This window comes from Ranitomeya variabilis, chromosome 8 (assembly GCF_051348905.1).
Source record: "Ranitomeya variabilis isolate aRanVar5 chromosome 8, aRanVar5.hap1, whole genome shotgun sequence".
In the NCBI taxonomy this organism is placed as follows: Eukaryota; Metazoa; Chordata; class Amphibia; order Anura; family Dendrobatidae; genus Ranitomeya; species Ranitomeya variabilis.
Genome location: NC_135239.1, coordinates 20,187,459 through 20,204,858, shown reverse-complemented (window position 1 = coordinate 20,204,858; position 17,400 = coordinate 20,187,459). Strand labels below are relative to the sequence as shown.

General features: G+C 40.9%; 1 protein-coding gene across 28 annotated transcripts in view; it reads left to right on the top strand.

Moving 5' to 3' along the window:
* NFIA (nuclear factor I A) overlaps nt 1-17,400 on the top strand; it is a 482,232-nt gene that overhangs the window by 422,356 nt on the left and 42,476 nt on the right. For 16 of the 28 annotated variants that reach the window (XM_077277136.1, XM_077277146.1, XM_077277138.1 and 13 more), the window contains 2 exons: nt 5,626-5,791; nt 8,239-8,265. In XM_077277136.1, the coding sequence (XP_077133251.1) occupies nt 5,626-5,791; nt 8,239-8,265 (193 nt within the window). The remainder of the gene's footprint in view (nt 1-5,625; nt 5,792-8,238; nt 8,266-17,400) is intronic. The other 12 variants (XM_077277142.1, XM_077277156.1, XM_077277152.1 and 9 more) reach the window with 1 other exon arrangement.

Here is a 17,400-nt window from a genome sequence, read left to right as displayed (position 1 = left end):
TAGAGATGTGTCTGCTGCTAGAACTCTGTGTCGCATTGACCTGGTCTCTAATCTGAGCTGCTGTTAACCTGCGATTTCTGAGGCTGGTGACTCGGATAAACTTATCCTCAGAAGCAGAGGTGACTCTTGGTCTTCCTTTCCTGGGGTGGTCCTCATGTGAGCCAGTTTCTTTGTAGCGCTTGATGGTTTTTGCCACTGCACTTGGGGACACTTTCAAAGTTTTCCCAATTTTTCGGACTGACTGACCTTCATTTCTTAAAGTAATGATGGCCACTCGTTTTTCTTTACTTAGCTGCTTTTTTCTTGCCATAATACAAATTCTAACAGTCTGTTCAGTAGGACTATCAGCTGTGTATCCACCAGACTTCTGCACAACACAACTGATGGTCCCAACCACATTTATAAGGCAAGAAATCCCACTTATTAAACCTGACAGGGCACACCTGTGAAGTGAAAACCATTCCCGGTGACTACCTCTTGAAGCTCATCAAGAGAATGCCAAGAGTGTGCAAAGCAGTCATCAAAGCAAAGGGTGGCTACATTGAAGAACCTAGAATATAAGACATAATTTCAGTTGTTTCACACTTGTTTGCTAAGTATATAATTCCACATGTGTTAATACATAGTTTTGATGCCTTCAGTGTGAATGTACAATTTTCATAGTCATGAAAATACAGAAAAAACTTTAAATGAGAAGGTGTGTCCAAACTTTTGGTCTGTACTGTATGTTGTATCAAGATGCTGAGAAGTGAACCTTTACTTGGTGATCACATGATGCCATTTCCAGTTACTCAATCCCCTCTGCATTCTGGGTATGGCATTGGATTTTAATACAGTTTTTAATGTTTTTGGTGTTTTATCGCAGCTTTAGCTCTGTGTTCATTAATCCCCTTTTAAATCTATTTTGCAGAGCTCATAGTTTACAGTGGCTCTAAATGAAATTATTGCAGATAGCTATTACGTTGTGGGGGGATAAATTAGGAAAAGGCAGAAATAAAACTACAAAATGAAATGGCTCTGGCTAAATGATCTTTAACAACTTGTGGGAAGACAGATGTTCCAGGTCTGGATGTTATTTAGAAGTGTATATCAAGTACTTGAGTTCTAGTTGACCAGTACTTGAACCCTGCATACCACACTGCGAATTTCTTAGGCTTGGTATTTATCTGTCTGCAGATCTGCGCATGCAGAGAAAGGCCGTACAAAAAAGCATCTGAGCCCTAATGACTGCTCAGAGGCCGGGTCCGAATATAATGGACTGCCTTCAGGATCAGCACTTGAGGGATGGCGGTTCGGTGTAAATTGGGTATGAGGGTAACCAAAAGGATACAAATGTCAGAGATATTTGTGGACAAATTCCCCCGCCATGTATCTGCAATTGTACTTAAACATTCGATTCTACTTATGCTGGGAGTTGTAGTTTTACAGCAGTCCGGGATCACTGTGCTGCAGAGTAATGCAATGCAAATAGGGAGTGTATATTCTACTAGGGAATAGGTGCACAGTTTGCCCCAAAGGAGCGTTTGTCAATAGGAATTATTTAAGATATAATACTCCAAAATGAGCATTAAAAGGGGCCGCACATTTTGGAGCAATTATTTGACAGCTGAATAATAATTGCTGGGTCCCCTGGAGTCAGCCGATATCGGCGGAGTCCAGCTCTAAGGTACGCCCAACAAAGACATGAACAGTATAAGTTTAAGGGTAGGTTAATTTTAACATTGAGAGATAGAATATCAAAAATGAAATCCAGAAAATCACTTTGTATAAATTATATACATTTATTTGCATTTTGCAGTGAGAAATAAGTATTTGATCCCCTACCAACCATTAAGAGTTCTTGCTCCTACAGACCAGTTAGACGCTCCTAATCTACTCGTTACCTGCATTATAGACAGCTGTCTTACATAGTCACCTTTATAAAAGACTCCTGTCCACAGACTCAATCAGTCAGACTCTTACCTCTACAACATGGGCAAGACCAAAGAGCTTTATAAGGATGTCAGGGACCAGATCATAGACCTGCACAAAGCTGGAATGGGCTACAAACCATAAGTAAGACGCTGGGTGAGAAGGAGACAACTGTTAGTGCAATAGCAAGAAAATGGATGAAATACAAAATGACCGTCAATCGACATCGATCTGGGGCACCGTGCAAAATCTCACCTCGTGGGTTATCCTTGATCATGAGGAAGGTGAGAGATCAGCCTAAAACTACACGGAGGGAACTTGTTAATGATCTCAAGGCAGTTAGAACCACAGTCACGAAGAAAACCATTGGTAGCACATTATGCCGTAAAAGTTTAAAATCCTGCAGTGCCCGCAAGGTCCCCCTGCTCAAGAAGGCACATGTGCAGGCCCGTCTGAAGTTTGCCAATGAACTCCTGGATGATTCTGTGAGTGATTGGGGAAGGTGCTGAGGTCAGATGAGATAAATATTGAGGTCTTTTGCATTAACTCAACCCGCTGTGTTTTTTGGAAGAGAAATGCTGCCTATGACCCGAATAACACCGTCCCCACTGTCAAGCATGGAGGTGGAAACATTATGTTTTGGGGGTGTTTCTCTACTAAGAGTACAGGACTACTTCACCGCATCAATGGGAGAATGGATGGAGCCATGTACCGTAAAATCCCGAGTGACAACCTGATTCCCTCCGCCAGGACATTAAAAATGGGTCGTGGCTGGGTCTTCCAGCAAGACAATGACCCAAAACATACAGTCAAGGCAACAAAGGAGTGGCTCAAAAAAAGCACATTTAGGTCATGGAGTGGCCTAGCCAGTCTCCAGACCTTAATCCCATAGAAAACTTATGGAGGGAGTTGAATCTCTGAGTTGTCAAGCGACAGCCTCAAAATCTTAATGATTTAGAGATGATCTGCAAAGAGGAGTGGACCAAAATTCCTCCTGACATGTGCGCAAACTTCAACCTTAACTACACAAAAGTCTGACTGCTGTGCTTGCCAACAAATGTTTTACCACCAAGTATTAAGTCTTGTTTGCCAGAGGGATCAAATACTTATTTCTCACTGCAAAATGCAAACACATTTATATAATTTACACAATGTGATTTTCGGGATTTTATTTTTGATATTCTATCTCTCAATGTTAAAATTAACCTTGCCTTAAAATTATAGACGGCTCATGTCTTTGTCAGTCGGCAAACTTACAAAATCAGCAAGGGATCAAATAATCATTTCCTTCACCGTGTATATGTAGTATATATATGTATATACTGTTTTGCAAAGTTGCAGTACTTTTTCTTTAAAATTCTATGATATACATATATATATATATACATATATATATATATATATATATATATATATATATATATATATATATATATATATATATATATATATATATAATATATATAGCTGTGAGGTGGACACATCACTGTCACAATTATGGAAGTTATAAAGACTTCACTATAGGATTTTATTGTTCCTTAAAACCACTATAGCCCCATTTTATGGTCCCGCCGGCTGCCATTTCTCATTCCCCCAGAGCTCTGCATATAGAGTAAGATGCCTGTATGGCGGATCCATTTGTTGACTGTTGTCAAAACTGATATTGTCAGACGGTGCGAGTGCTCGGCCTCCTAAATTCTATTGCTCCATAAATTAAACTTACTGCTCGGCCTCATAAAATGCTAAATATATGGTTACGCTGGTGCACAGCTGAAACAGGCAGGAGACGGGCTGAAAGTTTATTCCATTTCTTTGTTTTTGCCTAAGTGATTCTAAGGCTATGTTCACATGTTGTGTTTTTGCTGCAGTTAGGCTGCTTACAAAAAGCAGGTTTTTGCTGCCTTTTTATTGCTGCATTTTTGCTGTCTGTTGTGCATGTTAATAAAGTTTAGTAGCCTAAAAAAAGCTTGATTTAATGTCCTTAGGTTTTTGTAGCAAAAAACGATTCCTGCAGTTTTTTGCTGCGTTTTTTCACTTACCCATTATTTGTTATGGGTGAAAAATGTTGCAAATGCACTGAAAGATGTGACATGTTGCAGTTTTCCAAATCAGTCAGGAAAAGAAAACCAGTGTGTATGCATGAGATTTCTGACATCTCACACTTTTCTGGTACTGTAAAACTCTGCTGAAAATTTGCTTTAAAAAAACACTGCAAAAACTCAACGTGTGAATATAGTGTAAAGAGATAAGGTTTATTATTCAAGAAAAAAATCTGCACTGGAAGGTAGCAAACCCCTCTGCAAGAGGAGGACCGTGAAATACTGTCCTGGGGTAATCACTCTGAGATAATGATCTCCCGGGGCAGGTAGAAAAGAATCGTAAACCGTGATCTCAGGCAACCAGTAATCCAGAAAATCTGATAATCCAGCACAGAAGTGCGCTACATTGTGGATATTCATAGAACTTTATGTAATTAAATAGTGAAAAAAAACGTTAATCCAACATTCAATAATCTAAAAATTCTGATAATCCAGTCCTTGTTTCCATCACCGACCTGCAATATGTTGCAGATTTTTATAGGCTCATAAGTAATTAGGATTTTTTTAATTTTCTGATTAAACAGTGAAAATCCTTTAAACGTGACATGCAGTAATCCACAGTATTTGATAATCCAGTGCTTTACAGGTCAATTTCAGATATTTGATTTTATACACTAAAATGGTATGAATTCATTTACAACTAGAAAATTATTTATCCTCTGCATCTAAAATAATGCATGAAGCGACACTGCAGATAATAGTGATGAAAAATATTCTTCTTTTCGATGTATACAGCTCCCGCGCTGAGCTGTGTGTCTCCATGGGTAAAGATCACAATCACACCATGTGCAGTCTGATTCTGCAGTCGTGTCGTCTTCCATCTGCCTCCTCTTCTGTGGACTGTAAGGCTATGTGCACACGTTAAGTATTTGGTGCAGACATTTCTGCCCCATTTTTTCCATCTTTTGGCAGGAAAAACGCTGCGTAAAATAAGAGAGTTTGTGAAGCGGATTTTTCCCCACTCCTTAGTATAAGTGAAAACTTCAGCAAAAACACTGATTGACATGCTGCAGATTTAAGGGTATCTGCACACATTAAGTATTTGGTGCAATATTTTTTCATCTCTTGGAAGGAAAAACGCAGCTGAAAAATCACACTTTTGGCCACATTTTGTATGTCTTTTTGACATGCTTTTTTCACCATTGCCTTCACTTAAAGCAGTCAAAACTGCAGGCAAAGAAACGGCAAAAATGCTCATGTTTTTCTGCTGAGCTGCAGAAATTTTACTCAATGTGTGCACGTAGCCTTACACTTCAGGATTCTCATTCACTTTACTGACATTAGGAAAACCTTCAGGTTTGGTGATAAATCTGAGCAGAAAAAAAAACATCAAATCTGCAATATGTGAACAGACTCTAAATCTGTAAGCAATGTGTGCATAAGACTTCAGGATTCTCATTCATTTTGCTCATCTACAATGTGTGCACGAGGCCGTAAGTGCCGGAGGGGGCAGCTGGAACAGAGTATGACTTTAGGATCAGAAACACAGCAGCAGTGTAAGACATGGGGGTCCACAGGTAGATTGTAATAAATGTAGTCCGCTCCCCTTTTAATACGGTTTTGTTTCTCTCTAATCAGTCTTTGTGTTTTTGTTTTTTTTCTTTTTGCCCCACAGCCCAATGGTAGCAGCCAAGGCAAGGTGCACAATCCATTCCTTCCTACTCCCATGTTGCCACCACCTCCTCCTCCACCTATGGCCAGGCCTGTGCCCCTGCCAGTGCCAGACACAAAGCCTCCGACAACGTCTACAGAAGGAGGAGCCTCCTCTCCCACTTCTCCGAGTAAGTGAAATGGGTCTCCGTAGAAGATTTTCTTACTATACCATTATGTTTGGGAAGGGATTATTCCTCTAATATGGGGCAATTGGCATCTGGCTGATAGGTTTTTTTCTTTCCTCTGGATTAACGTTAGGCTATAGACGGCACTCGATAAGCTAATCTATAGCTTCAACCTGAAAAACTATGAAACTATGTTGCAGCTATTTCTCCTTTTTTTTAATCTTCACTGGGAGTGGCTATTTAGGGGGACACACACCTCCTTCCTATATTGTACGTATAGACTATCGCAGGGTATGTACTGCTGTAATGAATGGGAGTCAATAGACAGAAAAGTGTCCATAGATTAATATAGTCTCTATGAGATAATGAAATTGCTCTGCTGATCTTGTCCCAGTCTATACACAACAGCTGAAAAGTGATCTGCAGAAAACAGGATGTTTGCGCTCCGGTGACCATTCTGTCCATAGTCTGACATACTGTATCTGCGCGCGTGTCCCTATATTTTATGTTATATCTTTACTAGCAGGTGCTATATAACTAGATCACCTGTGACAGCGGCTGTAGAAGGGAGAATTACAGGTCTCAAAGATTTTATGTGAGCAAACTCTCTGCTGTTTTTCTTAGTCAAGCTGAAAGTGAACTTCCTGGGGCTCAGTTCACATCATTTATTTAAAAGCTTCCACAAAATGAAGACTTTCATATTCTCCGCACTCACGTAACGCTGCTTGAATTTATTATCAGATATACCTGAGGTTAGACTTGCAGAAGAGATTCCTAGTAAGGTGAAATTAATAATAGAAATGGACATGAAAGACTGGTAACAATATAAAACGAAGAGTGTATATTTCTTATCTGTACTGAAACATGTGTACATAGTACCAACAATGTTTAGATCTATGCCACCTATCCATTCACTAAAAACAGATGGCAGAAATGTGAATTTAACATATTCGTTCACTAGAGAGTAGTTAAATTATAAGGATACACTGTCACGCTGTAATGGTCTTCGGTAAGGAAGAGGGGCCTTAAACTGTGCCTGGAGCTGGCACCCTAACTATCCCTGTCCCGGGGGTATCCTTAAAAGGTAGAGACTGAGGCCTGGGTCTGACCCTAATCTGTCCCCTCCTGCACCCCATGAGGCATGGGACAGAAATGAAAGGTAAACCAGACACAACAGGGATAACAGAAAACCTCTATCATACAAAAGCACCAACCAACAATAGGGAGGAGGATAGGGACAGGGAGGAACAAACTAAACGGAAACAGGGACCGGGAGATAAACACAAACATAAAACCGCAAACTACAGAACACCACAACGCCAAACTTCAACTACTTAGCTTTAGCACACAGCACAGGAAGATGAATATTTCTCTGGCAGGGAGAAAACGCCCAGAGTGGGGGTATGTATATATATATATATATATATATATATATATATATATATATATATATATATATATATATATATATATATATATATATATATATATATATATATATATACAGAGAGAGAGAGACTGCAGCTAAGAACAACCAGGCTGTATGTTCTCATGCATGGAAAGAGTCCTTACCCCTCTCAGCACTGAAGGAAAGGAATCCATTTAAATTAGGACATGAATCACACAATCTCTAAAGAGGACTGCGATTCATTACCCAACAGAAATGACATAAATATTCATTCAGCCTATCCATAGATTGGAGAGCAAGAACATCACTGAGAATGCAGCCTATCCATCACTAGAGAGCGGTGACATCACTGAGAATGCAGCCTATCCATCACTAGATTGCGGTGACATCACTTAGAATGCAGCCTATCCATCAATAGATTGCGGTGACATCACTTAGAATGCAGCCTATCCATCACTAGAGAGCGGTGACATCACTGAGAATGCAGCCTATCCATCACTAGAGAGCAGTGACATCACTGAGAATGCAGCTTATCCATCACTAGAGAGCGGTGACATCACTGAGAATGCAGCTTATCCATCACTAGAGAGCGGTGACATCACTGAGAATGCAGCCTATCCATCACTAGAGAGCGGTGACATCACTGAGAATGCAGCCTATCCATCACTAGAGAGCGGTGACATCACTTAGAATGCAGCCTATCCATCACTAGAGAGCGGTGACATCACTTAGAATGCAGCCTATCCATCACTAGAGAGCAGTGACATCACTGAGAATGCAGCTTATCCATCACTAGAGAGTGGTGACATCACTGAGAATGCAGCTTATCCATCACTAGAGAGCGGTGACATCACTGAGAATGCAGCCTATCCATCCAATAGAGAGTGATGACATCTGTCCTTATGATAACATATTTAAGAACTCTGTTGATTTCTCTCTTTAAACATCCCTTATTTAATAACATAGTAACAATAATTTTTCCTCACATTTCTGTCTTCCTTTTCACTAATCTTCCATTTCTCCTTTTATGCGGCCCCTGCAGAACAGACAGGATTGCTTAATTCAGCAGGTAGGGGACAATACTTTGGTGTCTGTATTTACCGTACTATCCAGTTGGGGGTATTTCTCCTATTTTTCGGTGACCCCTATGTCCTGATTATCATTTACTCATTTATCTACGTCACATGTCTATTCTGACGTGTATAATAACCAGAAATTGTGATGTATGACATCGCAGGCTAAAGCTGGTAGCTAATACTCTGTCCATACCAATATAGGGGTAACCTAAAGCCCCTGGGTCCATAACAGGGATCCTACGACATCATTAATAGCAATGGTTTCATTTGCAGGAGAGGGACTGTTGCTGTGCAGGGACGATGATCCTGAACCTTTTTATAATTACTCCCCTTTATACCATAGTAGCACTTTGTAGCTTGGAATGCCATATTTCCCATAGAAGTGAATGGCATTGGTTCCCCCCCAACAGTCCGTCATCTTCTCATCTGAAGATCACTCTATACAGTAAATTACATCAGTGCCGCTGGTAATGTGCTGCTGACTCGTAACTTCCTACAAGACGGTGATGGAGCCGAGCTGGGACATCCTGCATCAAACGACGCAGAAAACGTTATCCTGGTTATGAATAAGTTATGGTCCTGAGATGTAAGTGCGCCTCGCCTGATTACAGGAAGCTCGTAACTGCAGATAAAGGAGCGCTGCTGCGTCTCACGCGCATTAGGTTTATGATTTTATTCCCAATGGGGCTCGCTCAGCCCAGACAAAGTGTGATATCGCACCAATGTCTCGCAGGTTCCTGGTCTTTTCTGCAGAGTTGATTTTTCAGGAAGATGCAGTAACTGCCTGTTATATCTTCTAATGAGGATCCTCAAAGTCTATGGGAGCAGGAAATGGTCCGCGATGGGTCCAACTCGTTAAGACTGATAGTGCTGTGTAGAGCCCGATCCTTATAGAGAAAAAAAATGGGTCCCTGGGTAATTAGAAAAATATGACAACGCTTTTTAATTCAGTTTTTCATATAATTTTGCAAATTAGTTTTTTTTTCTCAGAACAAAATAAATTATCTAGCAAGCCAGAAGCTCTTCTACAGATAGCGGTTTTGGGGTCTTTGCCCCTCACCAAAACATCTCAGGGACTGAGTGACCGAGTACAGCATCCTTGTGGCATCATGGGGGAATTACTGGTTCTCCTCAAAGAGAGCATGGAGTCTTACAGGCAATGCTCCATGGGTGGAAAGTATGCAAATTATCTCTCCAGCAGAATGAAAGAAACTCTTACGTACCACCTGGAAGAGGTATCGCTCCTATAAGTCAGTGTCTGACCCTTAATGGTGCTCATTAGAGGGCAGGAGATGCATTACCTCCCCTAGCTGGGACTTATGAGATAGAATGAAAGAAACTAAGAGAAAGCGAATTTGAATACTTTTCTCCTATGAAGCATTGCCTGTAACACTCCATACTTAGCTAGTCTGTTTAAGGAGAACCAGTCGTTCCCCCACATTTGCACAGCATCACTATGAATTTAGTGCTCATTGTAAACTACTGACATCACTGAAGGAGAAGCCTATCCATCACTAGGGATTGGGGACATTAATGGCGATGCAGCCTATCCATTCACTACGGATAGATTATATCACTGAAAATGCAGCCTAACCGTTTACTAAGGATAGATTACATCACTGAGAATGCAGCCTATCCATTCACTACGGACAGAATACATCACTGAGAATGCAGCCTATCCATTCACTACGGATAGATTACATCACTGAGAATGCAGCCTATCCATTCACTACGGATAGATTACATCACTGAGAATGCAGCCTATCCATTCACTACGGATGGATTACATCACTGAGAATGCAGCCTATCCATTCACTACGGATAGATTACATCACTGAGAATGCAGCCTATCCATTCACTACGGATAGATTACATCACTGAGAATGCAGCCTATCCATTCACTATGGATAGATTACATCACTGAGAATGCAGCCTATCCATTCACTACGGATAGATTATATCACTGAAAATGCAGCCAAACCATTTACTATGGATAGATTATATCACTGAGAATGCAGCCTATCCATTCACTACCGATAGATTACATCACTGAGAATGCAGCCTATCCATTCACTACGGACAGAATACATCACTGAGAATGCAGCCTATCCATTCACTATGGATAGATTACATCACTGAGAATGCAGCCTATCCATTCACTACCGATAGATTACATCACTGAGAATGCAGCCTATCCATTCACTACGGATAGATTATATCACTGAAAATGCAGCCTAACCGTTTACTATGGATAGATTATATCACTGAGAATGCAGCCTATCCATTCACTACGGATAGATTACATCACTGAGAATGCAGCCTAACCGTTTACTGTGAATAGATTACATTACTGAGAATGCAGCCTATCCATTCACTACGGATAGATTACATCACTGAGAATGCAGCCTATCCATTCACTCTGGATAGATTACATCACTGAGAATGCAGCCTAACCGTTTACTATGGATAGATTACATCACTGAGAATGCAGCCTATCCATTCACTACGGATGGATTACATCACTGAGAATGCAGCCTATCCATTCACTACGGATAGATTACATCACTGAGAATGCAGCCTATCCATTCACTATGGATAGATTACATCACTGAGAATGCAGCCTATCCATTCACTACGGATAGATTATATCACTGAAAATGCAGCCAAACCGTTTACTATGGATAGATTATATCACTGAGAATGCAGCCTATCCATTCACTACGGATAGATTACATCACTGAGAATGCAGCCTATCCATTCACTACCGATAGATTACATCACTGAGAATGCAGCCTATCCATTCACTACGGACAGAATACATCACTGAGAATGCAGCCTATCCATTCACTATGGATAGATTACATCACTGAGAATGCAGCCTATCCATTCACTACCGATAGATTACATCACTGAGAATGCAGCCTATCCATTCACTACGGATAGATTATATCACTGAAAATGCAGCCAAACCGTTTACTATGGATAGATTATATCACTGAGAATGCAGCCTATCCATTCACTACCGATAGATTACATCACTGAGAATGCAGCCTATCCATTCACTACGGATAGATTATATCACTGAAAATGCAGCCAAACCGTTTACTATGGATAGATTATATCACTGAGAATGCAGCCTATCCATTCACTACCGATAGATTACATCACTGAGAATGCAGCCTATCCATTCACTACGGACAGAATACATCACTGAGAATGCAGCCTATCCATTCACTACGGACAGAATACATCACTGAGAATGCAGCCTATCCATTCACTATGGATAGATTACATCACTGAGAATGCAGCCTATCCATTCACTACCGATAGATTACATCACTGAGAATGCAGCCTATCCATTCACTACGGATAGATTATATCACTGAAAATGCAGCCTAACCGTTTACTATGGATAGATTATATCACTGAGAATGCAGCCTATCCATTCACTATGGATAGATTACATCACTGAGAATGCAGCCTAACCGTTTACTGTGAATAGATTACATTACTGAGAATGCAGCCTATCCATTCACTACGGATAGATTACATCACTGAGAATGCAGCCTATCCATTCACTCCGGATAGATTACATCACTGAGAATGCAGCCTATCCATTCACTATGGATAGATTACATCACTGAGAATGCAGCCTATCCATTCACTCCGGATGGATTACATCACTGAGAATGCAGCCTATCCATTCACTATGGATAGATTACATCACTGAGAATGCAGCCTATCCATTCACTACGGACAGAATACATCACTGAGAATGCAGCCTATCCATTCACTACGGATAGATTACATCTCTGAGAATGCAGCCTATCCATTCACTACGGACAGATTACATCACTGAGAATGCAGCCTATCCATTCACTACGGATAGATTACATCACTGAGAATGCAGCCTATCCATTCACTACGGATAGATTACATCACTGAGAATGCAGCCTATCCATTCACTATGGATAGATTACATCACTGAGAATGCAGCCTATCCATTCACTACGGATAATTACATCTCTGAGAATGCAGCCTATCCATTCACTATGGATAGATTACATCACTGAGAATGCAGCCTATCCATTCACTACAGACAGAATACATCACTGAGAATGCAGCCTATCCATTCACTATGGATAGATTACATCACTGAGAATGCAGCCTATCCATTCACTACGGATAGATTACATCACTGAGAATGCAGCCTATCCATTCACTACGGATAGATTACATCACTGAGAATGCAGCCTAACCGTTCACTACGGATAGATTACATCACTGAGAATGCAGCCTATCCATTCACTACGGATGGATTACATCACTGAGAATGCAGCCTATCCATTCACTACGGACAGATTACATCACTGAGAATGCAGCCTATCCATTCACTACGGATAGATTACATCACTGAGAATGCAGCCTAACCGTTCACTACGGATAGATTACATCACTGAGAATGCTGCCTATCCATTCACTACGGATAGATTACATCACTGAGAATGCAGCCTATCCATTCACTATGGATAGATTACATCACTGAGAATGCAGCCTATCCATTCACTACGGACAGAATACATCACTGAGAATGCAGCCTATCCATTCACTACGGATAGATTACATCACTGAGAATGCAGCCTATCCATTCACTACGGATAGATTACATCACTGAGAATGCAGCCTAACCGTTTACTGTGAATAGATTACATTACTGAGAATGCAGCCTATCCATTCACTACGGATAGATTACATCACTGAGAATGCAGCCTATCCATTCACTATGGATAGATTACATCACTGAGAATGCAGCCTATCCATTCACTACAGACAGAATACATCACTGAGAATGCAGCCTATCCATTCACTATGGATAGATTACATCACTGAGAATGCAGCCTATCCATTCACTACGGACAGAATACATCACTGAGAATGCAGACTATCCATTCACTACGGATAGATTACATCACTGACAATGCAGCCTATCCATTCACTATGGATAGATTACATCACTGAGAATGCAGCCTATCCATTCACTACAGACAGAATACATCACTGAGAATGCAGCCTATCCATTCACTATGGATAGATTACATCACTGAGAATGCAGCCTATCCATTCACTACGGATAGATTACATCACTGAGAATGCAGCCTAACCGAACCGTTCACTACGGATATATTACATCACTGAGAATGCAGCCTATCCATTCACTACGGATGGATTACATCACTGAGAATGCAGCCTATCCATTCACTACGGATAGATTACATCTCTGAGAATGCAACCTATCCATTCACTATTGGTAGATTACATCACTGAGAATGCAGCCTATCCATTCACTACGGACAGATTACATCACTGAGAATGCAGCCTATCCATTCACTATGGATAGATTACATCACTGAGAATGCAGCCTATCCATTCACTACGGATAGATTACATCACTGAGAATGCAGCCTAACCGTTCACTACGGATAGATTACATCACTGAGAATGCAGCCTATCCATTCACTACGGATGGATTACATCACTGAGAATGCAGCCTATCCATTCACTACGGACAGATTACATCACTGAGAATGCAGCCTATCCATTCACTACGGATAGATTACATCACTGAGAATGCAGCCTAACCGTTCACTACGGATAGATTACATCACTGAGAATGCAGCCTATCCATTCACTACGGATGGATTACATCACTGAGAATGCAGCCTATCCATTCACTACGGATGGATTACATCACTGAGAATGCAGCCTATCCATTCACTACGGATAGATTACATCACTGAGAATGCAGCCTATCCGTTCACTTGAGACTGGTGACATTATTTCATGGACCTGGAGGTCCCATCCTATGAGATTGGAGACCTAGAGAGATTCTCAGTTTGACATCCTTAAAAAGCTGACTACTAATAAATGATTGAATCACAAAATCGAAGCTCTTGGTTACCTTGCTGTAGACAGTTGTACAATATGCCACAAGATAGGAGTCTACAGAACAGAATACAGGACAGAATAAGGAACTTGGGGGAACAGAGAGAACGTCCATCCCAACTTTTACTTTTAGAGGATCCAGGTAACTGGTCTTTTTGCATTAGATCATGATTGCCAAATGAAGTGAGCAGGGGAGGTATGGATTGTTTTTCTCCTGCATCTCTTTGTTTTCTTTATATACAGTTAAAAAGGTTGTGCAAGCTTGGGGCAAAGTGGCTGCTGAATTGTGACAGCATTTTTTATGTGCATAGAGGCAGGCACGTGTCCGCATGTATGTGATTTACACATGTGCTCACGTGTTGAGTAGACGCCCCCTGCTTCCCTCAATAGACATGAATTTAAAGAACCTGGATGAGACTAGTCGGCACGCGACCACAAGCATGCAAATCACATACAAGCAAGTCACATACATGCAAATCCATTGTAATGAACTAAAGTATCAATGTAAAATCCACTGTCACTTTTATAAACTATTTCAGTCTGGTCAAAAGCGCTTTGCAGAGCTCTGAACCCAATAATAGGACAAGATGTGAACGATAGAATGATTTACCCATAACTATACTAAACTGGAATGGAATTTGGGGTTTACTGGGATTGGAAACATTATGTCAGGGGTAGTAGTAAGGTTGGAATCGCTGCGACAGAAAACTGAAAACAACTGTAGCAAATCCTCAGTTGTGAGAAGTATAAAGTGGAAATGATGAAATGGATGAAAACACAAATGTTCCAATTCACTGACAGTAAGCGGAGCTCATAAAATGGTGAGAAACGATAATACAAAGAAGATTAGAAACCCTATGTGCGTGATTAAACTTTATTTACATAAAACCAAGAAAAAGAATAATTAATAAAATGTAATGCAGCCCTGCGAGTGGTGTGAATAAAGGGCGTTGTCTAAGTAGGATGATACGAAGAGGTGAGCCGCACGGTGTATCTGCTCCAGATCATACAGTGCGGCATCCGTCCACATCACGGTATATATGAGCCATTGCCTCTGACAGACGATCATTTTCTTGCCGCTTAACGAATCACCATGTAGCTTAGATGCTTAATTGGATAAAACATTGCGCTAATTATTAAGACCGTCTCCGCATGCGCTCCGGGGCGAAATATTGTCGATGGTTTGAAAATAAGATTGAAATGGTGGCGAGCGTCACCGTGGCGCGCTACCGACAGCTCATTTAATGATATTTACGAGCTCGCTTAAGTTCTATTTCATAATTAAATAAGAGACTAAGATGCTATAATTTGCCGTCATTACTTACCCATTTCATTATTCCAGAGCAGCGCTCACATTTACTAGCAGACGTCTATGGAAGGAAGATTGTGGTCACATTTACGTCTTCTGAGCTGTGTGGAAATGCGTTTGACACCTTGAACTCTCGCGTCTTGCCTATTAAAGAGCCAATTAGTTTCTTACAAGACGCAGAATAATAATACCTCCCAATACTCCAGTATCATTTAGGATTTTCAGTCATTTCTTAGTTTATTCCCTTAAATAGAAGACTGAGCTCATTAAGTGACTATAACATTCCCATCGGCTTTTCTTTACACAAAGGGGGATATTTACTTAAGATCATCATTTCATACACCGTCCTAATGACGAGCGCACCGGAGTAAAAGGCGACAAATTCATTAAAATCATACGCCTCATAATAAATGTGTCACCTCTACATTATTAGTTGTGGGTGAACATAAATTTAAGCTATAGTTTTAAAAAAATGTATGGTGTCGGGTATAGTAAATTTATTTGGTTATCGCAGGATAAACCTGTTCCTGATGAGCCTGCCATATCGCTCCCTAATAAGCCAATTACGCCCCTTCCTGATGAACCTGCCACTCCCCTGCCTGATAAGCCCGCCGCTCCCCTCCCCGATAAGCCCACCGCGCCCCTCCCTGATAAGCCCACCACGCCCCTCTCTGATAAGCCCACCGTGTCCCACCCTGATAAGCCCACCGCGCCTCTTCCTGATAAGCCCACCGCGCCCCTCCCTGATAAGCCCACTAGGCCCCTCCCTGATAAGCCCATCGCGCCCCTCCCTGATAAGCCCACCACGCCTTGCCCTGATAAGCCCACCGCACCCCACCCTGATAAGCCCACCGCGCCCCTCAGTGATAAGTCCACTGCGCCCCTCCCTGATAAGCCCACCACTCATCTGCCTTATAAGCCCACCACACCCCTCTCTGATAGGCCCACCATGCCCCTCCCTGATAAGCCCACCACGCCCCTCCCTAATAAGCCCACACTTCTCCCTAATGAACCCACCACGCTTCTCCCTAAAAAGCCCACCATACCCCTTCCTGATGAGCCCACCACACTCCTCTCTGATAAACCTGCCATGTCCCTTCCTGATAAGAAAATTACTCTTTCCTGTCAGTTCCTTGAAAATAAGCCCACCACTACTCCTCCCACTAAACCTGGCACTCCTTTTCCTAATAAGTCCTTATGCTCCTTGCTGATAACCTGTCACTCCCCTCATAAAATGGGAAAATTGCACTAAAAATAAAAAAAATAAAAAAATACAGAAAACTGCCACAAATATTTTTTCATGCCATTTAGTTTTACACTTTTTTTCAATCCTATAGAAAAGCTTCTGGGAAGATGAATGAAAAAGAATGCCATACCAAGAGCATGCTGCCTTTAAAAAAAAAAAAAGTCAAAAAAAGTAAAAAGCACCTAAATAAAAAGAGCACTATTTGTAGCACTTTTTATATAACCCGTTCAACTTATGGTAAAACTCTGAACGCAATGTTTTTGCCTAGAAAAGAAAATGTAAAAAGGTAACGAAATATTGCACACTATATGTAAATATATATATATTTTTTTTTTAAATGCTAATTATGAAACAAGCCTTAAAAAAATTCCAATTTCAACAAATTCATTGTATAATTAAAAAAAATTAACAATATATTTACAAAAATTAACAATATATTATCTGTAGCAATTCCTAATGATTTGCAATATCTCTGCTTGCTGCCATTGAATGGTTTACATCCTCTGGTTTTCAATCTGCCCTGGTCATGCGATAAGGACACATGGGTTAAGGGAGAAGGACAGAAAGATGCCAGACTCAATCCCAGTATAGCCAGGTAAACCTGATGGGACTTAATGGATGAGAAGTGTA